This window comes from Onychomys torridus, chromosome 5, assembly GCF_903995425.1.
Source record: "Onychomys torridus chromosome 5, mOncTor1.1, whole genome shotgun sequence".
Taxonomy (NCBI): domain Eukaryota; kingdom Metazoa; phylum Chordata; class Mammalia; order Rodentia; family Cricetidae; genus Onychomys; species Onychomys torridus.
Window position 1 is genome coordinate 50,510,500 of NC_050447.1, and position 22,007 is coordinate 50,532,506.

The 22,007-nt window shown below is 54.3% G+C and overlaps 1 protein-coding gene across 2 annotated transcripts in view; it reads right to left on the reverse strand.

The window, feature by feature from the left end:
* The window catches only part of Piezo1 (piezo type mechanosensitive ion channel component 1), a 66,738-nt gene that overhangs the window by 17,070 nt on the left and 27,661 nt on the right, over positions 1–22,007 (reverse strand). For both annotated transcript variants that reach the window (XM_036186776.1, XM_036186775.1), the window contains exons 2-18: positions 15,592–15,687; positions 9,250–9,372; positions 8,293–8,332; positions 8,032–8,179; positions 5,526–5,670; positions 5,196–5,409; positions 4,932–5,103; positions 4,739–4,825; positions 4,573–4,660; positions 3,494–3,594; positions 2,966–3,223; positions 1,820–1,931; positions 1,552–1,730; positions 1,322–1,470; positions 998–1,180; positions 611–741; positions 18–178 (exon numbers count right to left, since the gene is read on the reverse strand). In XM_036186776.1, coding sequence (XP_036042669.1) covers positions 18–178; positions 611–741; positions 998–1,180; positions 1,322–1,470; positions 1,552–1,730; positions 1,820–1,931; positions 2,966–3,223; positions 3,494–3,594; positions 4,573–4,660; positions 4,739–4,825; positions 4,932–5,103; positions 5,196–5,409; positions 5,526–5,670; positions 8,032–8,179; positions 8,293–8,332; positions 9,250–9,372; positions 15,592–15,687 — 2,387 coding nt within the window. The remainder of the gene's footprint in view (positions 1–17; positions 179–610; positions 742–997; positions 1,181–1,321; positions 1,471–1,551; positions 1,731–1,819; positions 1,932–2,965; positions 3,224–3,493; positions 3,595–4,572; positions 4,661–4,738; positions 4,826–4,931; positions 5,104–5,195; positions 5,410–5,525; positions 5,671–8,031; positions 8,180–8,292; positions 8,333–9,249; positions 9,373–15,591; positions 15,688–22,007) is intronic.

Below are 22,007 nucleotides of genomic sequence, written 5' to 3' on the forward strand. Positions count from 1 at the left end.
AGAATGCTTGCACTCACTTCTTTGAGGGCCACCCAGACAGTGTAGAAGGCGACCAGCTTGAAGATGTGCAGCTCAAGCAAGCGCCGCACAAACACCTGGATGCGGGTGAGGACATCGGAGAAGCTGGCCGCCAGGTCCAGCAGCCGGTCAGCCACCAGGCCCCATTTGCTGGCTGCACCTGTGAAGGTAGGGGCTCTGTGAGGAGGGGCAGAGCCTGGTGAAGGGGTGGGGCTTAGTCAAGAGGTAAGGATTGGTGGGATTTGGTAAGAGAGTGGATTGTAAAGGGGGAGGGACTCAGTGATAAAGGAGAGAGCGGGGTTTGGTAAGGAGGGGCGAGGCTGAGAGAGGGACATGGCTTGGTGAGTGGGTAGGGCTTGGTGAGGAGGATGCAGCTTAGTGGGGATGGGGTGGGATGGAGCTTGGGATGGAAGGGAAAGAGCCTGGTGAGGAGGGGCTTGGGCTAGAGGAGAAGGGGAGAGCCAGGAAGGAGGGTTGGAGCCCCTGGGGCTCAGGTGTGCCTTCCTCAAATCCACATCCAGGAGGTGGCAGAGCTTCTTGGCACCCTGGATACCTTGTGGGGCTGTGTTCTGCCCACCCTTTCCAGACTCACCCTCAGGGACCTGTGTGGCCTGGTGGGGCCCATCCATGCCCGGCCCATCTATGCCTGGCCCATCATCCCTGAAGACTTCCTCTTCCTCCTCCTGCTGCTGTAGCAGAGGGGCCTGGCTCACTGTGTCCTGCCTGAGGAAATCCAAGAGTCACCTCCTGCCTGTGTCGCCGTCCCTTCTCTCCTTGGGGCATCCCCCATCTCTGCACGACATCCCCACTGTGTTTCTTCTGTGGACTTTAGGCCAAGCGTACATGGACCCAAACAGCATCATGGCTCCTCTTCAAGCTGAGAAGGGTCAGCTAACGCTGTGACACAGCTCCCAATGTCACCCCCAGCCCCACAAACTAAGAAAACACGCAGCACCCGTGGCCCTTGAAGGCAGTGAACCTGTGAGCCCATTGTGGGCGACGGGTGCCGGGTGGGGGCACGTGCTCCAGGTCAGTGAGTTGCATAAAGGGCCGGTGGAAGTAGTGCAGCTGCAGGATGCAGGCCAGCAGGAAGAAGCCGGGGATGAGGATGCTGGAAAAGAGCTCCGACACGCTGAACTGCTCCAGGCCCAGGTCCCCCAACCTGGCAGAAGAGAGCCGTCAGTACCTCACTCTGCCCTGCCCCAGACCCACGTGAACAGGAGCAGAGCCTAGGCACAGGGTAGGAACAAGGGAAGGTGCCATGGCTGCCCCAAAGGGAGCAGCTCAGCTGTGCCCGACTCACTGCTCATCCGTGAAGCCGGTGAGGTTGCGCCAGTAGGTGGGGAAGTCCTGGAACTGGAAGGTATACACCGCAATGAGCACCAGCATGGTATAGGCTACCACCAGCCACCAGAAGACACGGAGCAGCTTCCTCCACAGGCTGTAGTAGACCTACAGGTGGTAACTGGTGAGCAGGGCAGGTGAGGGACAGAGCCCCACTCACTAGCCCTACCTGCCCATCACGGTGGGCACCTGGAACAAGGTGAGGCACAACAGGAAAAGGAACATGTAGACGATTTTGTAGACCACCAGGCGGCCGGCGAAGCTGACCACGATGAACATGCCAGCGCACACATAGATCCAGTACTTGGCATAGATGCCTGTGACCAGCTCCCCCAGGCTCCGCAGCAGTGTCTGAGTCTGTGTAGGCTCTGCAGAACAGGACAGAAGGCAGAGTGATGGCCTTGGCAGAGAGAGGGCAGTGGGGGTGGAGGCCGCCCCACCCCCACATGCTACTCACCTGTCTCTGCCACTGTGACCTCCAGCAGTCCGACAGGCACCTTTGCCTTCCTTAGCAGCTTCTCCTTCACAAATTGGCGCAACAGGAGCCAGAACGTGAGCAGGTAGAGCAGCTGTGGGGAGCAGGGGTGTCACCAAGGACCCAGTCCATGACATAGGGCCATGGAAAGCCCTCGGCCCCTCCCATGACCACGAATCCAACCTCACTCATATGTGTAGGCTTACATGGCCACAGATCCACAGAGCCACATGAAAGCCTCATGGACCCAGGTTCACAATCTTATATACTTCGGCCAAACTCACATGTTTACGCTCACATGCATACAGATGTTCATACTAGTACACATATAGGCTCACAGTCTCACGAAATACATTACAATCCATCAGCCTACAAACAGTGGGCAGGCATCAAGACACTGTTATACACCTGCCTCATGCAGAAACACCTGGGTGACACAAGAACCAAATTGACCAGACACAAGTCACGGACACCCAGGGTCGCATAATGGAGCCCTGTCAGGCAGGCAGAATACACAGGGACTCCCACAGCATTAAGGACATGGAGATAGCATCTGCAACAGCACAATGCCAGTCACTCAGCAAACAGGCTTTGAACATATACACCACATGTATGTATTTGGTTTTTTTGAGACAGGGTTTCTCTGTGTAGCCTGGGCTCTCCTGGAACTCACTCTGTAGACCAGGCTGGCCTCGATCTGTCTCTGCCTCCCCAGTGCTGGGATTGAAGGCCACCACACCTAGCACAGCTTCTATATTCCAGGGTGGACCCATAGTAACTCAATGTTGACCTAAGACATATTTTCCTATGGCTGGGTGGTAGTGGCACACGCCTTTAATCCCAGCACTCGGGAGGCAGAGCCAGGTGGATCTCTGTGAGTTTGAGGCCAGCCTGGTCTACAGAGTGAGTTCCAGGGGAGGCTCCAAAGCTACACAGAGAAACTCTTTCTGGAAAAACAAAACAAACAAACAAACAAACAAACAAACAAACCAAAACCAAACCAAAAACCCAAAAACCAACTCTTCTACAGTCTCTACCCAATTGAACAAGTGACCAGTTAACACTATTATCCTCCTGGGTTCCCGGCAAAAATCCCACCATTGCCCAGATGTGGCAGATGACACTCACCATGGCACCAAGGTCCAAGCAGGGGTAGCGTGTGTGCTCCAACCCCAGCTGGTGCAGGCTGACAGGGCCCAGGGTGGTGGGCAGCTCGGGGAGTTCCATGGCCCACACATAGCGCAGGCAGCAGAGTGTCAGCCCATACAGCAGGATGCAGGGTGAGCAGAGCATGGCCAGCTGGTGGCGGCTACGCACAGTCCAGATGAGGCAGGCCCACAGCAGCAGCACGAAGGTCAACCAGCTGTGGTATGTGATGCTCCACACCTGGACAGCCAGGGTAAGTGAGCAAGGACTGCATGGGACACCTGACCAGCTCCTCAGCCCCCAACAGTAAGGGCCCCATGAGGTAGCCCACATACAACATTGTGTATACATGCACTGCACACACATATGTGGGATGTTGGTGACTTCCACGGACAATTCCAGCACTGTTTCTAGTGACAAGACTGTGGGCCTCAGTTTCTGAAATGAACTACAGCCCACCTCCCTGAATTCTATAAGGAAACGGCAGTGGCCCTGGGGGCTGCTCCTTACCATCATGGCAATCAGGGCACACACATAGCTCTGGTCCATGATGAGGCGGCCCAGGCCATGTAGTGGTGACATCTCTTTCAGCTCAGCCAGCCTGGAGCGTGCTGAGGGTGGGACTGAGATTAGCTACCACATAGGAACCCTTTGGGGTCCCTCCCCGATACTCAATGCAGCCCTAAATCATGGAGCAGGCCACCTGCACTTGGCAGGGCCTTATGGGTGGGAGGGGGCCAGGCCCACCAGGTAGTCATAGTGGATGCTGGTCAAAATCAACAGAAGAATCTGACCCTTCTGGAATGTCATGTGACCCCGGCCAGACACTACTGGTCTCACGTTTTAAGACTCTGGTGCAGGAAATAGCCCTTTCAGATCTGTGACTCACATGGATCACACAATGACAAGTTGCATAAATGAAGGTCAGGAGATGTAGCTTAGTAGTACAGTATAAAGCCAGGCACACAGGGTCCTGCAGCTAATCTCCAGTATCAGAAAATAATCTCAACCCCAGAGTTCAGAGTAGAGGTCTGCAAGATGGCTCAACAAGTTAAGGTTCCTGTCACCAAGCCTGAGGACCTGAGTTCAAGACCCATAGTAGAAAGAGAGAACCAAGTCCTGCAAGTAGCCCTCTAACTTCTACATGCATACAATAGCTTGACCTCCCCCCCCACAATAAATAAATATATGTAATTAAAGGGTTTTTTTTAAGTTCAAAATAAAGAAATAAGGACCCAGAAAAAGATCTAGCAGTCTCCACGGAAATGCAAATCAGTGAAACTCCAAGGCCAACACTCCCAGGACAACAGAGGCTCCTGGGACCCTGGGCCATGGGAATGGGAGACCTGGAGGGCCACCCAAAGGGTTTTGGGGATCAGCTACTGAGCCACAGGACTGGCCCTGTGAGGTTTGGGCATAAGGCAAGGAGTGTGTGTAAGACCTATGACCACCAGGGGGCAGTCCTAGACTTGCCCACAGAGAGATCAGAGCAAAATGGGCCCCTGCTAATAATAAGTGTTCACAGGAGGGCATCCCCCTGGCCACCGGGCCTCTAACTCACCGGGACGCTGGCGGGGCCTCTAACTCACCGGGACGCTGGCGGACAGGACTCTGGCTGGTTAGGACGTGCACAGTGCAGTTGTCAATGTCAGGTCCTGTGGACGTGGGTATCACAAACTGCAGAAGACATGTGGGTGAGCTAGCGGCTGCAGGCAGTTCCCCATGACTTTGGGATACCCACGACTATCTGCTCACCTGGCTGGCATCCCTAGCCTGGGGCTCTGGCTCCAGCTGGTCCAATTCCAGTTCATGTTCCTCATCCTCCCTAGGTGCCTCCTTCCTCTGGAGAGACCAGAACCCTGAGTACCAGTCCTGGAGCTGGGAGGGCCCCAGGACCTCCGCCTCAGCAGCGTAGCAGACGCCAGCAGAGGTGATAGCAGGGACTTACCAGGTCTGAGGGACGGCTCTTACGGAGCTTCAGGAGAGAGGCGGCCGTGTAGTACAGCAGCAGCAGGATGCCAGGGCTCACGTAGATGGGCCAGGAGTGGTTAGTGTTGAGCACCAGCACGTTGGGGCTGGTGCAGTTGGGGAGGTCTATGAAGTTCTTGAGACCGAACACCCTGTTCAGGGAGAGGGCATGTCACTCACTGACTGCCAGCTTTGAGGGCAGCAGAGCCATGGCTGGGTGGGAAGGCCCATATGGAAGCCTTACCTGGCCCAGATGCTGCCAGGTGGCAGCACACCCTGGACAAAAGCTGTCTGGTAGCAGTAGAGGCAAAGGAGATGGCCGGCGCCAAAGCAGCTCACCATGACACAGAGTGTGTTGAAGCCCAAGGAACTGAGTGGGAAGTGGCAGGCCCACCATGTGCAGATGGCCAGGAAGACGAGCAGGTAGACACTGGAGAAGGCCGAAGGGTGGGCTATACCTACAGGGTGGGGGAGCACAGGCCCTCTGGGTCACGCCTGGCCCGGCCCATCTGGGAGCTCTGAGTCACCTCCCCATGCCAGTCAGTGTCAAGGCTCTATCCCCTCTCTAGAGTACCTGCCAGCGCCAGCAGTACGATGGTCAGCATCCTTCCAAAGGCCATCAGCAGCCAGTGGGCTGTGACCCGGAAACGGGAGCTCAGCCATGGCCTGCGTTTGGTTGCCAGAACCGCTGGGGCAGCATCCATGTCGTCATCATCCTGCTAAAGTTATGGGGAAGTGACATGATCATCACCCCAAGGCTGCTCCAGCCTTATCTGTCTAGCTGAGGTAAAGAGATAAGGCCTGTGCCACAGCTGCCCCTCTGATGTTGCCCACAGCCTAACACCCTGGCAGAGCTTCCTCTCTGCCCATGCCTTTCTCCCTTCTCACTAGAGCTCTGTCACTAAGTGTCACCCTTAGGGCCCCATCCACAATCCTGGCAGGACAGGCGCAGGATGACCCAGCTATTCTGGAACACTTCAAGCATCTCTTTTTGTCCCATCTTGGTCTCAATACCCTAGAAGCCAGGACAGCCTCCCAGACCCCAAATCTGTCCCTGAAGACCCTCTGTCAGTTTTGTTCGGCTCCTGGGAAGAGACCTTTAGGAAGGAGAGAAAGAACATGTACACAGGCATACCACATGCCCTACACTGCAGTTTTTAGAGCACCTTCAGACCCACAGTCCTTGATCCAGAGGTACCAGGCGACTGCCCCAATCCCACAGGTCAGGGAGGGCAGGGCTACATTTCTATCTTATGGGGCTCTGGGGAGTGGGAGTAGGGGGCTGAGGGACACAGCAGCATCAGGACCTCCAGCTCTCCAACTGGGCAGCTCCTAGTCTTCCCACACCCCAGAGAAGGTGCCATGTCCTGAACTGCTGCTGACCTCTTTGACCCTCCAGAATGACAGCAGTGTACAGCTACCTGAAAAGAAACAAGACAGTCCCCGCCTGGGGCAGGAGACCGAGACCTGACTGGATCTGCTTTCCCTGGCACTGACGGAAGGTTTCCCAGAACAGAGCTGCATCCCAGGCCTCGGGGAAAGCCAGGGTATGGTGGGAAAGAACACAAACTGTCGTCAGCAGCCCTGGCTCAAGCCAGCCGCTGGCAGCCCATGTCCCTAGCTGTGCCTGTGGGAACAGTTGAGGGGTTATTGGGTTCTTAGGCTGAGTGCAATGCTCTGGAGAAGATGGCATGGGCACCTCTCATGCTCCACTTGTCTCTATGCTGGAGAGCCTGAGGAAAGTTGCCTAACCTCTCTGAGTATACTTCCCATCTTGCAAAGAAAGCTGTGGAGCCTGGGCATGAAAGATGAGGCAGCTATCAAGGTCCCAGGGATGTACTACTTATTATCGACTAGAAGCATAAGGGCTGGAGGTCAGGTCAGGAGACAGAATAGCTAGTCCCTGAGCTCCCCTCTTCTACAAGCCCTTAGAAGCTGGAAGTAAAGCCTCAGAAGACCTGGAGGAGGAGGAGGAGGAGGAGCTGAGGGAGAAGGTAGAGCTATACTCTGCTAGTCAGGGGGAGAGGAGATGCCCCTGGGGTAGAAGATATGATGACCTGGCCTAGTCCTGGAAACCTCTTTTTTTGTTTGTTTTTGTTTTTTGAGACAGGGTTTTTCTGTGTAGCCCTGGCTGTCCTGGAACTCGCTCTGTAGATAAGGCTTACCTTGAATTCACAGAGATCTGCCAGCCTCTGCCTCCCAAGTGCTGGGATTAAAGGTGTGTGCTACCACTGCCTAGTTTATGGATTTTATTTTTGAGACAGGGTCTCACTGTGTAGCCCTGGCTGGCCTCGAGGCTCTGGGAACCTCTTGAGAAGCATTGTGACAAATGAGCAGTTCTAGGCACAGGAAGACAAGGACAGCTGCTGACAGAGGGACAGATACCCCCAAGCCACCTGATCCTCACAGCTCCACCCAGCCCCCAACCTCCTGAGGCTTCTGGAGTCCCTTCCACTCTCTGGTTTCCTCTAAAGCCTATCAAGTGTCAGGTGTTGATAAATGGATGCTGGGACCTGGTGTCTGAGAGCAGGGTGTGCCTGCACCAAGACACCTGGGTGGCCATAAATCCTATCTCAGCTGGGGGGATGGGGGAACAGGCTAAGGCTGGCATGGTGTGGGAAAGCTGGACTGCAGACCTTGAGCAGGGCTCAAAGGTGCTGAGTGTCCAGCTGTGGTGCCTGGGAACAGCGGCAGGCCCCTGTCTCTCCCTAAAAATAAGCTAGATGAGAGCCTCAGGTCATGCAGGGAGGCAACCGCAACCTCTCAGGTTCTTACCCAACATATTTCAACTTGGCTGATGCCCACAAGTGACAGTTGCCGGAGTACAGACCCACTTCGGGGTTCTGTTAATTGAGAACTGGGGTCCTGCAGAGCAGGCCTCCTGTGAACAAAGCCACATGACCGAAAGTGGGAGCATGTGGCAGGACGTGTTTTTCTCTCCCATAGTCCTCTTCACATGCTACACATAAATATCCTCCAAACTTAACCTTAAATGTCTACGTTTGTTCAAATCAAAATTGTCAGAGTGGGTGGGGCTTGGGCACAACACCCTCACCACGATGGCTGCTGCAGTCCCTTACCAGCTCCTGGGTGCGCTGGCTCTGTCGAGCCTGCCTGGTGAAGCGCGAACAGAGGCCAAGGCAAAGGGAGGACACCACTAGGACTCCCAGGTCAGGCGCCACCAGCCTGGTGGTGTTCAGGATGTCCTTTAGGTCGTTCAGGCCCAGCCTGTGAAGGACATGGAGAACAGAGTGGGACAAGGGGATGGGGACAGGCTATCCTTAGGACTAAGAACTCCAAAGGGAGGCTCGCAGTGGGCGAGGAAGTAATGAGGATCTTACCTTGTAACCCCTATGTGTCGAGACACCTCCCAAAGGCTGCCTGTAGAGAAAAGAGTTGAGGAAGAGGTTCCAGGCCAGGCAGGATGCTCAGTGGTTTTTCTGGTGAGGCCAGGGGGCCTCATGGGCATGGCTGCTAGGGATCTCATGTAGAATGGGCTTTCAGTGATTCAGGAATGCTGAAAATGTCACCCTCTTTTGCTTGGTCATTTGTTTTTGAGACAGGGTCTCTCTTGTAGTCCTGGTTATCCAAGAACTTATTCTGTGGACCAGGCTGGCTTCAAACTCACAGTGATCCTCCTGCTTCTGCCTCCCAAGTGCTAAGATTAAAAGTGTGTGCCACCATGCCACCATTACAGACAGGGAAACTGAGGCCAGTCAGGTACTCATGCTGCTTGGCTGGTCCAGTGGCAGGACAGAGACTCTCAATCGTGGGGGGAGGGCTAGAAATGGCCCGTGAAGCTGGACTGGGCTCCAGAGTGGTAGAGACCTGAAACCCAGGACTTTTTCACACAAAGCTGGGGTGCAGGTGTCAGTCCCTCCCTGACTAGAAGTGGAGACACTGTCCCTGGGTATAGGGCAGGGACACCGAGGCTGAACAGGGACACTAAGTAGTGTAGTGTTATACAGCCACATGACTAAGCTGCTAGTGGACACAGGAGGAAGATGTTGACAGGTGGGGACACCAGAAAGCCTGAGGCTGTTCCCACCTGATGCCACTCTGGGATTGGCCAGTCCCCACTGACCACATCACTGCCAGGAATATGCAGGCTAGGCCATCTGGGTCACACATAAATCGTGACCAGGCACCAGGGGCTGCCCATATTAGGTGAAGGCTGAGTGAGGCAGGGTGGCCCAATGAGGCTGGCGGCCTGAGGTTCCAAGCTGGCACCTCATCTCCTCCATCCCAGGACTGCTGTCCTCAAGCACCCCTCCCTGGCTCTGCTCCTTAGTACTTACAGTCTTGGTCCAGAAGCTGTTTCAGGTGAGGCATTGTGTAGAGGCATATCTGGAAGGCCAGGTGGGCCACCAGGAAGAGCAGGCTGAGGCAGAGTAGTGCACGAAGTAGGCGGCCTGTGTGACCTGTGGGAGAGTGGGCAGAGCAAGAATCAGTGCCTAGGCTAGTAGCCTCCTTGTCTGTGTGCCTAAGACATTCAGTCAGCATGGACACAGGGTCTGGGCAAGGGGACCAGCCGCAAGACTCATGGCACCTTCCAGGGGCAGCGGGAGCCTCCAGTGACAAGAGTAGCCTACACAGGGTACATGTTCCCTCCTGGTGCCTGGTTGGTGGACACTGTTGGTGGACCTTCCCCAGAATGGGGAAGGGACTAGCAGAGACTGTTTAGGGGTGTCTGGGGAGCAATTCCGGCCAGTTGCTACACTGGCTTTGCTCCCCACTGTCCTGTTGCATGCAGAGGCACCCTGCCCCTCAAAAGACCAACACTGAACAGGAGAGACACAATTTAATCTTCTTATTTAGCTATCACAGGGATGTCAGTGCGAGGTCTTGGAAACAAAGAGGAAGAAACAAGCAGAGAATAAGAAGCCATTATCTACCACAGCCATGCCCACCTGCCCCTGCATGGAGGCTGGAAATGAGGGCATGAAGAAGGTAGTATCCCAAAGAATGGGCCTGGGTGGTGGGGGCCAGATGTCCCTAAAGAAGAGGGTTGCAGCCAGGCGGTGGTGGCGCATGCCTGTAATCCCAGCACTCTGGAGGCAGAGGCAGGTGGATCTCTGAGTTCGAGGCCAGCCTGGTCTACAGAGCGAGTTCCAGGACAGGCTCCAAAGTTACAGAGAGAAACCCTGTCTCAAAAAACAAAAACAAAAACAAAAAAAGTGGGTTGCCAGCTGCCTTCATCTGGGGTGTTGCAGAGCAGAAGCTTCCACAGCCATACAAAGTCATGACAAACAGGACACAGGCCCCAGCTGCAAGCCCCAGCCTCAGGCCCCACTGAGTGAATACCCGCCTTCAGAGATCTTATTTCACTGATTACTTCATGGGAAAGAAATAGGCTAGCAGTCAGCCATCAAACCATGGGACCCTGTCACATGGGGACATACTGTGTTTGGCAGGCTATACACGCACACTAAGGGTGTTCTGCAGCCCTGTTCTGCCTGTAGCCACCCTAGCCAGCCCAGTCAGCAGGGAGGTCCTAGGCTGCAGACCAGGCTACGTGGCCATAGCTGGCCAGGGAGGACATAGGGCCCTGGTCTTTGTCTCTGTCCTCTGAGAGTGGGTGAGCAACTCACACATGGACAGAGACTGGGGCCAGCTTCTAGCTCTTCACCTGCTGCAGTCAACTCACTCAGCAGTCAAACCGGCCACAGGGCTACTGAGGCCGTCAGCATGGAAAGCCTCAGAGCCACATGTCTCCCATGAAGGCAGCCCAGCAGCATCACACCTGTACTGCCCCACCCCCACCCTCGGTGACCATTGCCAATATGTCTGTCTGTCCTGTGCAGTTTCTTGGGCACAGTCCAAATGTGTGGAATAGACTCAGAACTGACCTTGGTCCCTGCTGGGACAGCCTCATTGGTGACACACACTCCTTTTTTTCCTCCCTGTACTTTCCACCCCAGAAGGTTCTGGGACTCAGCCACATTGTGCATATGGCCAGGTGGCTGAGCTAAGCCTTGGGCACCAGAGAGCAGGGCGGTACTCCAGCTGTGGCCCAAGTACTCTCCCGTGTCCAACCTCTGGAAGGGCATCAGAGGACAGGAGAGAAAAGCTTGACCACAGGACAAGACCAACACCAAGAGCAGCCCTGACATCAGGGCTAGGAGCATCAGGCCCACATAGAGCTCCAGTAACATTGGGAGGTGAAGGTGTGGCTGGTTTCTGCCAGAAGAACCAGAAAGGAGGGTCCTAAGGAACCCATGGTAGGTCCTGAGAGCGAGGAAGGACAGGCGCCTCAGCTCAGCTATGAATCGTACAACATGCACCGTGGAAGATCTATCCTAAAGTGCACAGACCTTCTTGGGAAACCAGTTGAGAACCACAACTGCAGGGGTCCCACCATGTTGCCACAAGGGCACGTCAGGATAGATATGAGTGGGGGGGTCAGAAGTGGCTCCCACTGAGGTGGCATATGAGGGGAGAAGGCCTGTGGTGGAGGGTGGTAGGTGGTCTCAGTAATGGAAGAAGCCCCGTGGAAGATAGAGGGCAGTGGGTCTCTGGGCCAGTCCTCCTGGGCCAGACCTTACAGAGGCAGTGGTCACAGTGGAGGCTGGAAGTGGAGTGAGGATGTCTAACTGCATGTGGGGCCCAGCAGCAGGAGAGAAAGAGGTGGCTCAATGTGGCAGCCTCTGCAGGATAAACCCTGACCTCTAGAATAATAACCCTGACTCCTGGAGATGGCTGGATGGACCACTCTGCCAAGAGCTCTCTACCACCACCACCAACCAGCTGGGCAGGGGTCCTGCTGAGCCTGGGGAATCTCCTCCACTCTCACCGAGAGTCAGCCCTTGCTTGGTCCTGGCCACAAGCCGTGAGGTAGCAGGAAACCCTGCCCATCTGACAGGAGAGTAAGTGTAGGCTCCAAGAGATAGATGAGCTCCCAGGCTTAGCCCACTCACTGTCAGCACCCAGATCCACACTGGGTCCTTCACAGACCCAGGAGCCTCCATGGGCCCAGAATCTCAAAGACCTGAGTTTCCTATCACATCACATCTGACTCCTTTCCAGGCAGGGCCTCCCTCCTCTACCAGCCTGACTGCTCCCAGCTGCTCCCGTCCTGGGGAAGAGAGTGCACTGGACTTAGCCAAGCTCATCCAAGGCCCAGGATGACAGCTACCTTTGTTCCTGGCCATCTTTCTTTCCTACCACACACTGGGCCCTGACCCATTGGCTAGATGGAAGAAGCCCATCTTCAAGGAAGGGACTGTCATCCCATACCAGGGAGGTAATCCCCCTGTACCGTTCAGGCCAGGAAGGGGCTCAACACTGCGACAAAACAGCCACCAGCAGAGAGAGATGGACTATTATGTGCACTTCCTAGAAAAAAACAGGAAGTGGTCTGGGGGAGGGGTATTCTAACAGCAGGGAGGATAGCAGACCAAGTTCCTGACCTATGGCCTTGACCCTGCTGGAACTCCTAGATCCACTGATCAGTCAGGAGAGGCTCAGAGGTGCTTCCCATATTCTTGCCTCCTTCTCACCTTCTGGAGCCTTTCATGCCCTGCCCCCAATGACTGCAGCCCCCACTAGATCTCACTCGGAATAGACTCCAGCACTCCCCACCCCTAGGCCGAGGCACCACTCCACAGTATCTCAATGTGAGCTGGGCCAGGGTGGGCTGCCTAGGGTATCGAGAGGGAAGGAATGGCTTTGGTACGTCTGACTTCACACACTGGAATGGGATGAAGAGAGGATAGGGTAGGGATCCCACCACAGGTCTGAGCTGAGGATCCCTCAGCAAAGGGAAGAAGCTGGGGAAGGCCTCTCCCATCTGCTCTGGAGCAAAACACGGATAAATCCAGAGACCAAGAAGCCAGCTGTGATCCAGGAAGCCTAAGCCCCAGTCTCAGGGTGCAGGTTTCTGTCCTGGGAGGGCAAGGCAGTCTGCTTACAGGCCTGGGATCCCAGTGTCATTTGGTTACCTACCAATCAACTGTTTGTCACCCCACTATACCTCTCCCAGTCACTGGCCTAGGAAGTTCACCCAGTACCTAACAGCTAAGAGCCATAGAGCTATCCGAGGGCAGGACTCAGCAGAGTGAGAGGGCTTTGTAGCTTCCCAGGGCTGAGCTAGGGAACCAGTGCATAAAGCAGGGGATGGAATCTACACAGGGTGTGTGTTGCGGGGGATGAGGGGAGTTACCAAGGGGCTGGTGAGGCTAAGACTTGAGCAGGCCCCCTTGGGGAGAGTAAGGAATCGGGGTCAGAGATCAAGGGCAGCCTGGGAGGTGAACTCTGCCAGGGCAGGCAGTGGGCTTCCTAGCTCTAATTACAAGCAGGTGGCTGAGAACAGTTCCCACACAGCATGGGTCCTGATGCATCCCAACTCTGTCCTGTCCTGCCTTGTTTTGCCTGGGACACCCAGCCCTAAGCCAATCCAGCATCTCCTCTCTGTGCAGGCCAGCTTAGGCCCAGACCCTGAGAATCAGGCAGCCGCCTACGTGGGGAACAGGGCCCAGCAGTGTCAGACCTTCCAGGGGCCAGTGCCAGCAGGGCAGCAGCTGTACAAATCATAAACGCACACAGGGCGCTCCATTCTGCCGTCGGGCTTCACACTTTCCTCTCACACCCGGAAAAACCAGGCAGCATCATGTCCCGGAAGGGCCTCTGAGGCTGGACAGATGGTCAGATGGAGGGTCGAGGTGGGAAAAGACTTCCCATCCTGCCTTCCAAGTCTCCCGCATGATCCCTCCTGCCTGGCTGAGAGTCTGTACCTCCCACAGTTGATCAGAAGTGTTTCCAGCTGCTCACAGGGCATGAAACAGTTTCCAGAAAGGACCTGGGGACAGAGGGGCTGGGCTCTGTGGTGAGCAGAGTATGGAAGCTAGACCTTCACCAGAGGCTCAACACAGGAGAAAGGGCCCAGCGCCTAGGCTGTGTGTCTTGGAGGGATCTGGCCCAAGGCCCCAGTGGTTGTCAACACACTGCTCAGGATGAACTCCCGAATACCTGTCCCTGAATGCCCACATCCTACCCATGCTCCATGACCCCTCTGGATCAAAGCACACTGAGCTGGGCAGGAGCTGTCCTCCCCGCTATGCTTGGCAGAATGATGGACCCAAGGCATCCGTGCCCAATCTCTGCCCCCGTGCACACGTGACTCACATGGCAAAAGAGACTAAGGCAGAGGTGGGGCTGATGTCACAGCTAACTCAACAAGGGGGGACCATCAGTGACTGTCATCACAGAGCATTAGGAGTGAAGAGGGCTGCAGGGCCATGGGACATGGAAAGGATTCAGTTGGCCATGGTGGCTTTGAGGTAGACGGTGTCATGAGCCAAAGATGCCCCCAAACAAGAAGAGACAGGAAGCTAGTCCCTGGAGCCCTCTAAAAAGGCACAGCTGGGTCATATTCTGACTGCAGCCCCAGAAGCTACTCGGGCAGACCTCCAGTGGGTGGGTATGGCTCTCAGCAGGGTGACTTGTTACAGAAACCACTGTAAGCTCACTCTCACTGGGGCCCCACATAGCTAGGCACACTGAATCCAGCACCTCTGAGGGCAGTGCTGAGGATGCAAGTGCCTTTCCTGGGCCCCAGGCAGTCACAGCCAGCTCTGACCCTTGCCGACCCACAGACACTGGCTGTTACACTTGCTGTGTCTCCTGGGAGCAAGGTCTCTCACCCTGCTGATGCTAGTGCTCCCCAGGTCACTGCCATAAGCTGCAGCTCTGACCTCCCCATCCAAGCCCAGAAGACAACAGAAGAAGGGCCTTCTCTACTTCAGGAATGCAGGTCCATGTGGGGAGGGGTCACTGAGCACTTACTGTTACTGAACACCACAAAACAGATTCTTTGCACCAAGGGCATAGGTGACCAGAGCTAGTATGAAGGGTCTTAGGAGGTCCTGCCACTCCGAGACCTGCCTGGCCTGTGGTCTTCTCTCCAGGACACAGTGGCCCTACCCTTCCCACCTCATCCTATGTAGGAACCTGAGGCATAGTAGCAACCTCTCCCTAATTTGCTGTGGTGCCATTGTCCAGTACCTCCTACTGACAGGACTCTGGGGCTGGCCTGCATACTGTCTACTGTTTGGAGGGCACAAAAAAGTGAAACATATCCTGCCCAGCTCAGATCCTGATGGCGTCCACAGCGGTCCAATTCCTTACATAGCAAGGTGGTGTAAGGTAGGGCCTGGCTTTACAGGGTGATAAAGTCAAGCTGGCCAGAACCTCCCCAGACAGAAGCAATGTAGTCAGTCCTGGGAGCTTAGCTGGAAGATGGTATGGACCCCAGTGCAGATCCCTAAACTTTCTACCTAAATGGGACACCAAGACCCACTAGTTCCCTCTGCCTTCTGAGGGATATTCAGTGACAGATGCGGATCCATGTACAACCCTTCCCCTGTCACCTTCAAGGATGATAGACACCCCCTTCCCCCGTGACAAGCAGTCAGCAGGAAAAACAAAACAAAACAAAACAAAAAGCCTGAACTGGCTATGAGTCTGCAATGAAGAAGTAACCCTCAGTCTCGGTCCGCTCAGTAGTTACCAGGCTGCTAAAATGGAGTCAAATCTGCAGCTATACAGTGCTTATCCAAATACTCAGCCCCCTACCCTGTGGTCAGAGTCCCCCAAGGAGCTGGGTTCCATCCCCACCCCCACCCCCTGCCCCTGCCCCTTACCTGGTATGCTGTGTCTTGAGGGGCCTGGAAGCCAGGGCAGCAGCAGCAGAAACAGCAAATAGACCAGTGAGAGAGCATTGAAGCGCAGCAGGGAGGCTAGAGAGGAAACAAATGGTTAGTAGGCAGCAGCAGTACGGGTGGGCAACCCTCACCCTGAGGGGCGGGGATGGGCAGTACAGCCCCAGCGCCCCTTTCTCACCCCTGTAAGCCTGCATACACAAGGTTTGTGCACCACAGACAGAAAATCCATGTTCCTGTCACCAGGCACACAGGTTCCATGATACTACACGATTCTCCCAACACAACACATGTATTCATACATGTATACACACAAGGTTCTGACCACTCAACATACTCCAACACACATAAAACTCTGGTGTCTGCTCCTTCTTAACTTGTTTTTCCTTCTTTTTAAAGTTTTGTCTGTTGATTGGCAGGCAGCTCAACTGATGTCTGGGTCTACAAACGAACATGTGGGAAGTTACTGGGACACAGAGACTTCTGGCGCCCCTCCTGGGTCTCAGTGATGGAACTAGTTGAGCAATACTTAACCCAGCTTCCCAGCACTCTGCCGGCAACTGCATGCCTCCCTGTGCCAACATACAGCACAGCTTCCCTCTGGTAACTTCCCTAACACCCATGCTGTCCTACACTGTCCCGGTGAAGTCTTCCAGGGATGCCAAAGAACCTGAGGTAGAAAGCAGAAACGTGACTGGCCACTTGCCAAATGAGTAATTTTCTTCCCAGAAACATGGGGTTTTCCAGGAGACAAGGTTCTAGGACCCTATGCAGTTCTCAGCCCCAGGGGTACTAGGCCATTCTACCTGTCCTTGGGAGTACAAAATGAGCCAAACCGAAGAGATTCTACATTCTGCCGGCCCCCAGCCACACACAGTGCCATTCACAAACTCTAAACCATCTCCTTGCCCCTTCTACAACTCAGGCAATTTCAACCTATAGAAACTGACTGCCCTAGATGGATAGGGATAGCAGAACAGGAGCTAGGAGCCAGGGTGCATCATGAACCTTGATCCCCTCCTGGACAACACAATCCTAGGACTGGACTGTCCAGCATCATCAACCCTACTTCACGATCCACTGAGTGGTCTTCTGGGGGCATCCTCCATACTCATACTCCCCAAGTATGAGAACCATGAGCCTAACAACAGCTCTGGACAGCCAGGGCGGACCTGGACTTGGAGACAGAAATTGGCCACAGAAGCAGGCTCTGCTGGAAGGATGTGGCAGGGACCCAAAGTGTGCAGTGCATTAAAAAATAAGCTGAGCCAGGTCACCTCCTCAGGGAGTGGAGAACAGAGTGACATTACCCACTTTGGGTCGGTGACTCCATGAAGGACACTCCTCTATAAGCACATCTGAATTCAGCCTGCACCCTCACAAGCCCCCGGGTCTTCCTCCAGGACCACAGTGGACTTCCAAGGGCACCTGCTGCTTCAGGGAGGCTGAGGGGTTTGGCCATGGGCAGTACTTCTCTTGGCTCCGAAGGGCCTCCCTGGAGTCAGGGTGCGGTCTTTCTCCACTCTAAATATTAGCTACCATGCACAGCTCAGCTCTCTTAAATCTGAAGTTTTCAACAATAATACATTAAAAAATATATCAATCTTCCTGGCCCAAGAGGCAGGAGGGAAGTGCATTTATGGCAAAGCTTTCCAAAATCCCTCTGCTTTTCAGCTGCATCAGGGCAGTCCAGCCCATCTCAAGAAGGCAGCACTCTCCCCTCACACCAGTCAGGATGGCTTCTTCTCCAGTCAGGTGGATGTCTACCCAGCTGTCCGTTCACTCATCCATCTGTACACTTATCTATCCAGCCGCCTGCCCACTCGTCCATTCATCCACAGGTCCCTGAGAACTTTCTCCCAACACTAATGTCCAGGGTCTGAAGACACTGGTTTGATCTGATATACCAGGAATGCCAGCACTGAGCCAGTCCAAGTACATGAGGGGTGGTGATCAAAACCCATGACAGGGAGCTGGGGAGAAGAATCAGTCTGTAAAGGGCTTGCCATATAAGCATGAGGACCTCAGTTCAGATCACCAGAACCCACACAAAGAGATGAAAAGCCAGGCTAGGAGCGTGTCTCAGTGGCTTGCCACACAAGCCTGATGACCTGAGTTTGGGTTGCCAGGAGCTGTGTAAAAGCCAGATGCATTACTACATACACCTGTAATCACACTGTGATCCTGGAGGAAGACCAGGGGAGGGGGTGGCGCTTTGGAAAGGGTGCAGGCTGAATTCAGATGTGCTTACAGAGGAGTGTCCTTCATGGAGTCACCGACCCAAAGTAGGCAATGTCACTCTGTTCTCCATTCCCTGAGGAGGTGACCTGGCTCAGCTTATTTTTTAATGCACTGCACACTCTGGGTTCCAGCCATGTCCTTCCAGCAGAGCCTGTAATCCCAGAGCATGTATAGTCCCAGTGCACCTGTAGTCCCAGTGCACCTGTAATCCCAGAGCATGTGTAGTCCCAGTGCACCTGTAATCCCAGTGCACCTGTAGTCCCAGTGTACCTGAAATCCCACAGCATGTGTAGTCCCAGTGTCCCTGAAATCCCAGAGCATGTGTAGTCCCAGTGCACCTGTAGTCCCAGTGCACCTGTAGTCCCAGTGCACCTGAAATCCCAGAGCATGTGTAGTTCCAGTGTCCCTGAAATTCCAGAGCATGTGTAGTCCCAGTGTCCCTGAAATCCCAGAGCATGTGTAGTCCCAGTGTCCCTGAAATCCCAGAGCATGTGTAGTCCCAGTGCACCTGTACCAGGAGATGGGCAGCAGAGAAAGGAGAATCACCAGAGGCTGTCAAGCCAGTTAGCCTGGGCAAAAGCAGCAGTAAATAACAGGAAAACCATATCTCAAACAAGGTAGGAGATAAAGACCAACATGCAAGGTTGCCTTTTGACGTCTATGTGCATGCTGTGACATGCACACACCCGTGTTCACACATACATGAACTTACAGATACACAATACACTTAGATTATACAAGATAGATCAACAGACAGAGGTATAAAAAGCTGTGTGGAGGTATAGATAACCTCAGTGCTGGGGAGGCTGTGGGAAACAGCAATAGGTGGATCTCCAGAGTTTGCTGGCCAGTCTAGCCAACTGATGAACTCCAAAAACAAATAAGGTGGAACATAGATGAGGAAGACACCTGGCTTTGGCTTCTGGCTTCCACAAGCAGAGCCCATGAAGGGCAGCCAACATGGTGTGAGTACCAGGAAGGTTCCTGGAAGCAGAAGTATAGGCCCTGGGGAGCAGGAACAGTTGCTTTCCCCGACAGCCTGCTTGTCAAGCTTAAAATACAAACCCTGAGGCTCTTTATGTGTAGTGGTGGTGGTAGTGGGGGAGGGTTAGAGTTCAGCTGCTATAAAGTTTGACAGCCAGTAGTGAGGATGTGCCTAATGCCACTGCACTATACACTCAAAAGTAGGTTAAGATGGTAAACTTCATGGACGTATGTTTTATTTGAGTAAATATGAATAGTGTTCAAAATCTGTGAAGGATTCCAGAAGCTAGAGATCCAAGATGGCAAAGGGTAGGAACAGGTCTGTGCCTGGTCTACTGGCAATAAGGAAATGTGATATGGGCCAATGAGCTTGAGGTCTGGCCATGAGAACCCTAAATAAATAGTTGTATGTGCCAGAGGTAGGAAATTCGAGGTGAGGCACCAGATACCAGGCAGAGGGTAATGCCCCACCTTGAGGGCCATATTCCCTGCCTCGGCCACACAGGTCAGCTTGGGAGAGGTACAAGCCCTGAATTCTTATCTTTCTCCTCTCTTTTCCTCCCTTCCCTTCAGTGCAGAGCTGGCTCATCACTGCACATTTAAAGTAAAGGCTACATCTAGAGACTCACCTTCTACCCCAATTCACAAGCAAACAGAAGGGTAGAGGGCAAAACATGAGATTCCAGTGTCCTGGGTGCCAGGGTGTCTTGGAAGGCAGCCGCCCATACCCTGAGAGCAGCCTGCTGTGATAGACTCTGAGACCCGGGTGCCTGGGTCTGGCTCGTCTTCCTGATTCTATCTTCTGCTCTATCTTCTGCCACCAGCCCTGTGAGGAGGCTGGTCTGAGCAGACAGGGAGCCATCTCTGGAAGATGTGAGCAGAGAAGGTTGGGCCTGTGGCTGTAGTGTCTGTTATGGACGGAGCAAGGAAAGGGGCTTTGTGAGTTGATTTCCAGCCATCATTCCTCCCAGATTATCATGCCTCAAGAGCTGTATGGGGCAAGAAGCCAGCCAGAAGAGTGACCCCTGGGCCAGCATGGAGTGAAGGCGGGGTGGTGCATTCACATGAAGCCCTGGCTTCTGGGAGGAGAGGAGAGGGCACTAACATAGCCAGGCTGTGACGGGGTACCAGTGTTCCCAGGTGCGCCCCTGTCCTGGTGGGGTTATTGGTTGAAGCACACTGATGGGACTGTCACAGCCATGACTTTAACTGTGCCAAGGCCAGAGGTGAGACTCTGTTCCCGGCAGCCTGGAGGGGCCAGTCTTGCTCGTTCCCTTGAAGGTTAGCTGTAGCTCCATTGCTGGAGGGGTCACGGGGGACAAAGACATTCCTAAATGAGTATAGAGCCTAAGCCTGCTCTGGTGGAGCTGCTGAGCAAAGCCTGTGATTTCACAGGAAACAGGCCTTTCCTGAGCCAGCAACAATAGGCCAGACAGAGGCAGGAAGGGCCCCTTGCAGGCCAGCATATGCTTAACCCTTTACAGACTCTCACCCTACAGCACAAGCTGAAGACGCTTGCCAGCATCCACTCTGGGGTCCTCAACCCATGGCTGGGGGGTATTGAAGTCCGCAGGATGGTTCCCCTGGCCTCTGAGTGACCCAGAGCATAGCTGACCTTTGCTCTTAGTGGGAACTGAGTCAGGAAAGGAGGGTTAGGGGGTAACAGGACCACACACGACTCCTAGAGTGTAACACACAGAAGGCTGATTACCACCCCTCCTCCCACTGTGCGGGAAGACAGACCTGCAGATAGGGCTGTAAATGGGACCTCAGCTACTCAAGATCCTGCGACTATGTGGTTCCTAGCAACATCCCTCAGCCTGGTCCAAGTTCTAGGTAAGAGATGAGAATCCACTGGGCCTCCTGGATTCACCATTCCATGAAGGCTCTTTGGGCAAGCTGCTCCCCACTCAGCTCTCAGTCTCCTCTGCAGTGCAGAGTGAGCCAAGCAGGACAGGACAGAGAACCGTCAAGCATGGACATCTCATATGCCTCTACTCAAAGAAGTCTCGTGGTGACCCCAAGGCAAATGCCAGACTCATTTGTAAATGGCTCTGGAAATGGAATGCAGCTTGAACCATGAGGCTGAACTGCTGAGAGCCTCCCCTGCCACAGACAGCAGGAAAGGTGCGGAGAGGCAGCAGCCAGTGGTTGAGACCCAGGGGGCTGGGCTGTAGCAGCAGGGGCAGAATATAGTGAAGGCTCACCCAGGTATCCTAGTCTGCACTGACATAGGAAGCTGACTGGCCCAGGCAGAGACAAGCTTCTTGAGTGAAGCAGTATGGAATCCTCAAGGGAAGGTTGAGTGTGGAAGACACTCCAGCCTTAACACCACGGCCCACTAGGGACACAGGGAGTGTCTCATATAATCCCCCACCCCACCTGCATGAGGAATGAGGTATAGATAGCCTACCCTCCCAGCCTCTAGGCTACCTGCCTCTGAAAACAAAGCAGAAGGTACAGTGCCTCCAGGCCAAAAGAAACTGCCTGGTGGGAGCTGGGCAAAGGCCCTGGCAGAAGGGACCTGGCCAACCTAAAGAACTGCAACTCATTTCCAGGGCAGGGCAAGGCAGGGCCTGCCTGGGACACTGGAGCAGCCACAGTCTCAGTCCTGGAGGAAGTGGTGTCTAGATTGGCAAAGAACTGTAAGGCAGATCAGGGTCTGGAGTCAGCCAGCCCTACAGGGTCTGGAGTCCCTAAGGACAGCAGCCTAGCTATGTAACAGCCTTGTCCAGGGATGAATAGAGCCTCTTCTAAGAAAACTTGGGTCCCATAGACGTGCACAATGTCTAGAGAGCCATAGCTGCCAGGCTGAGAGAGGCTTTGCAAGGTGTGTTTGGGGCCCAAGAGTGGCCGATGCCCTCAGAATACTACCTCTTGGAGGGACAGCCTATCCCATGGCATTGCACAAAGGCCTGTACAATGCCACACTCAGCCAAGAATCTGGCACAGTCCAGGGACGGGTATCAGTCCCACAAGTATCCCCAAAAGCTGGGGTTCTCAAGGATCAGAGACAGGGATCAGAGAAAGCTACAAAGTCCATCAGATCAGTGTCCTGACACATCAATGGCCAGCACTGACCACCACTGGAGCTGAGCAGCTGATAGATCATTAGGACCTCTGAGTGTAGTCCTGCCCTCAAGTACTAGGCATCTGCCCACACAGTGTACCAC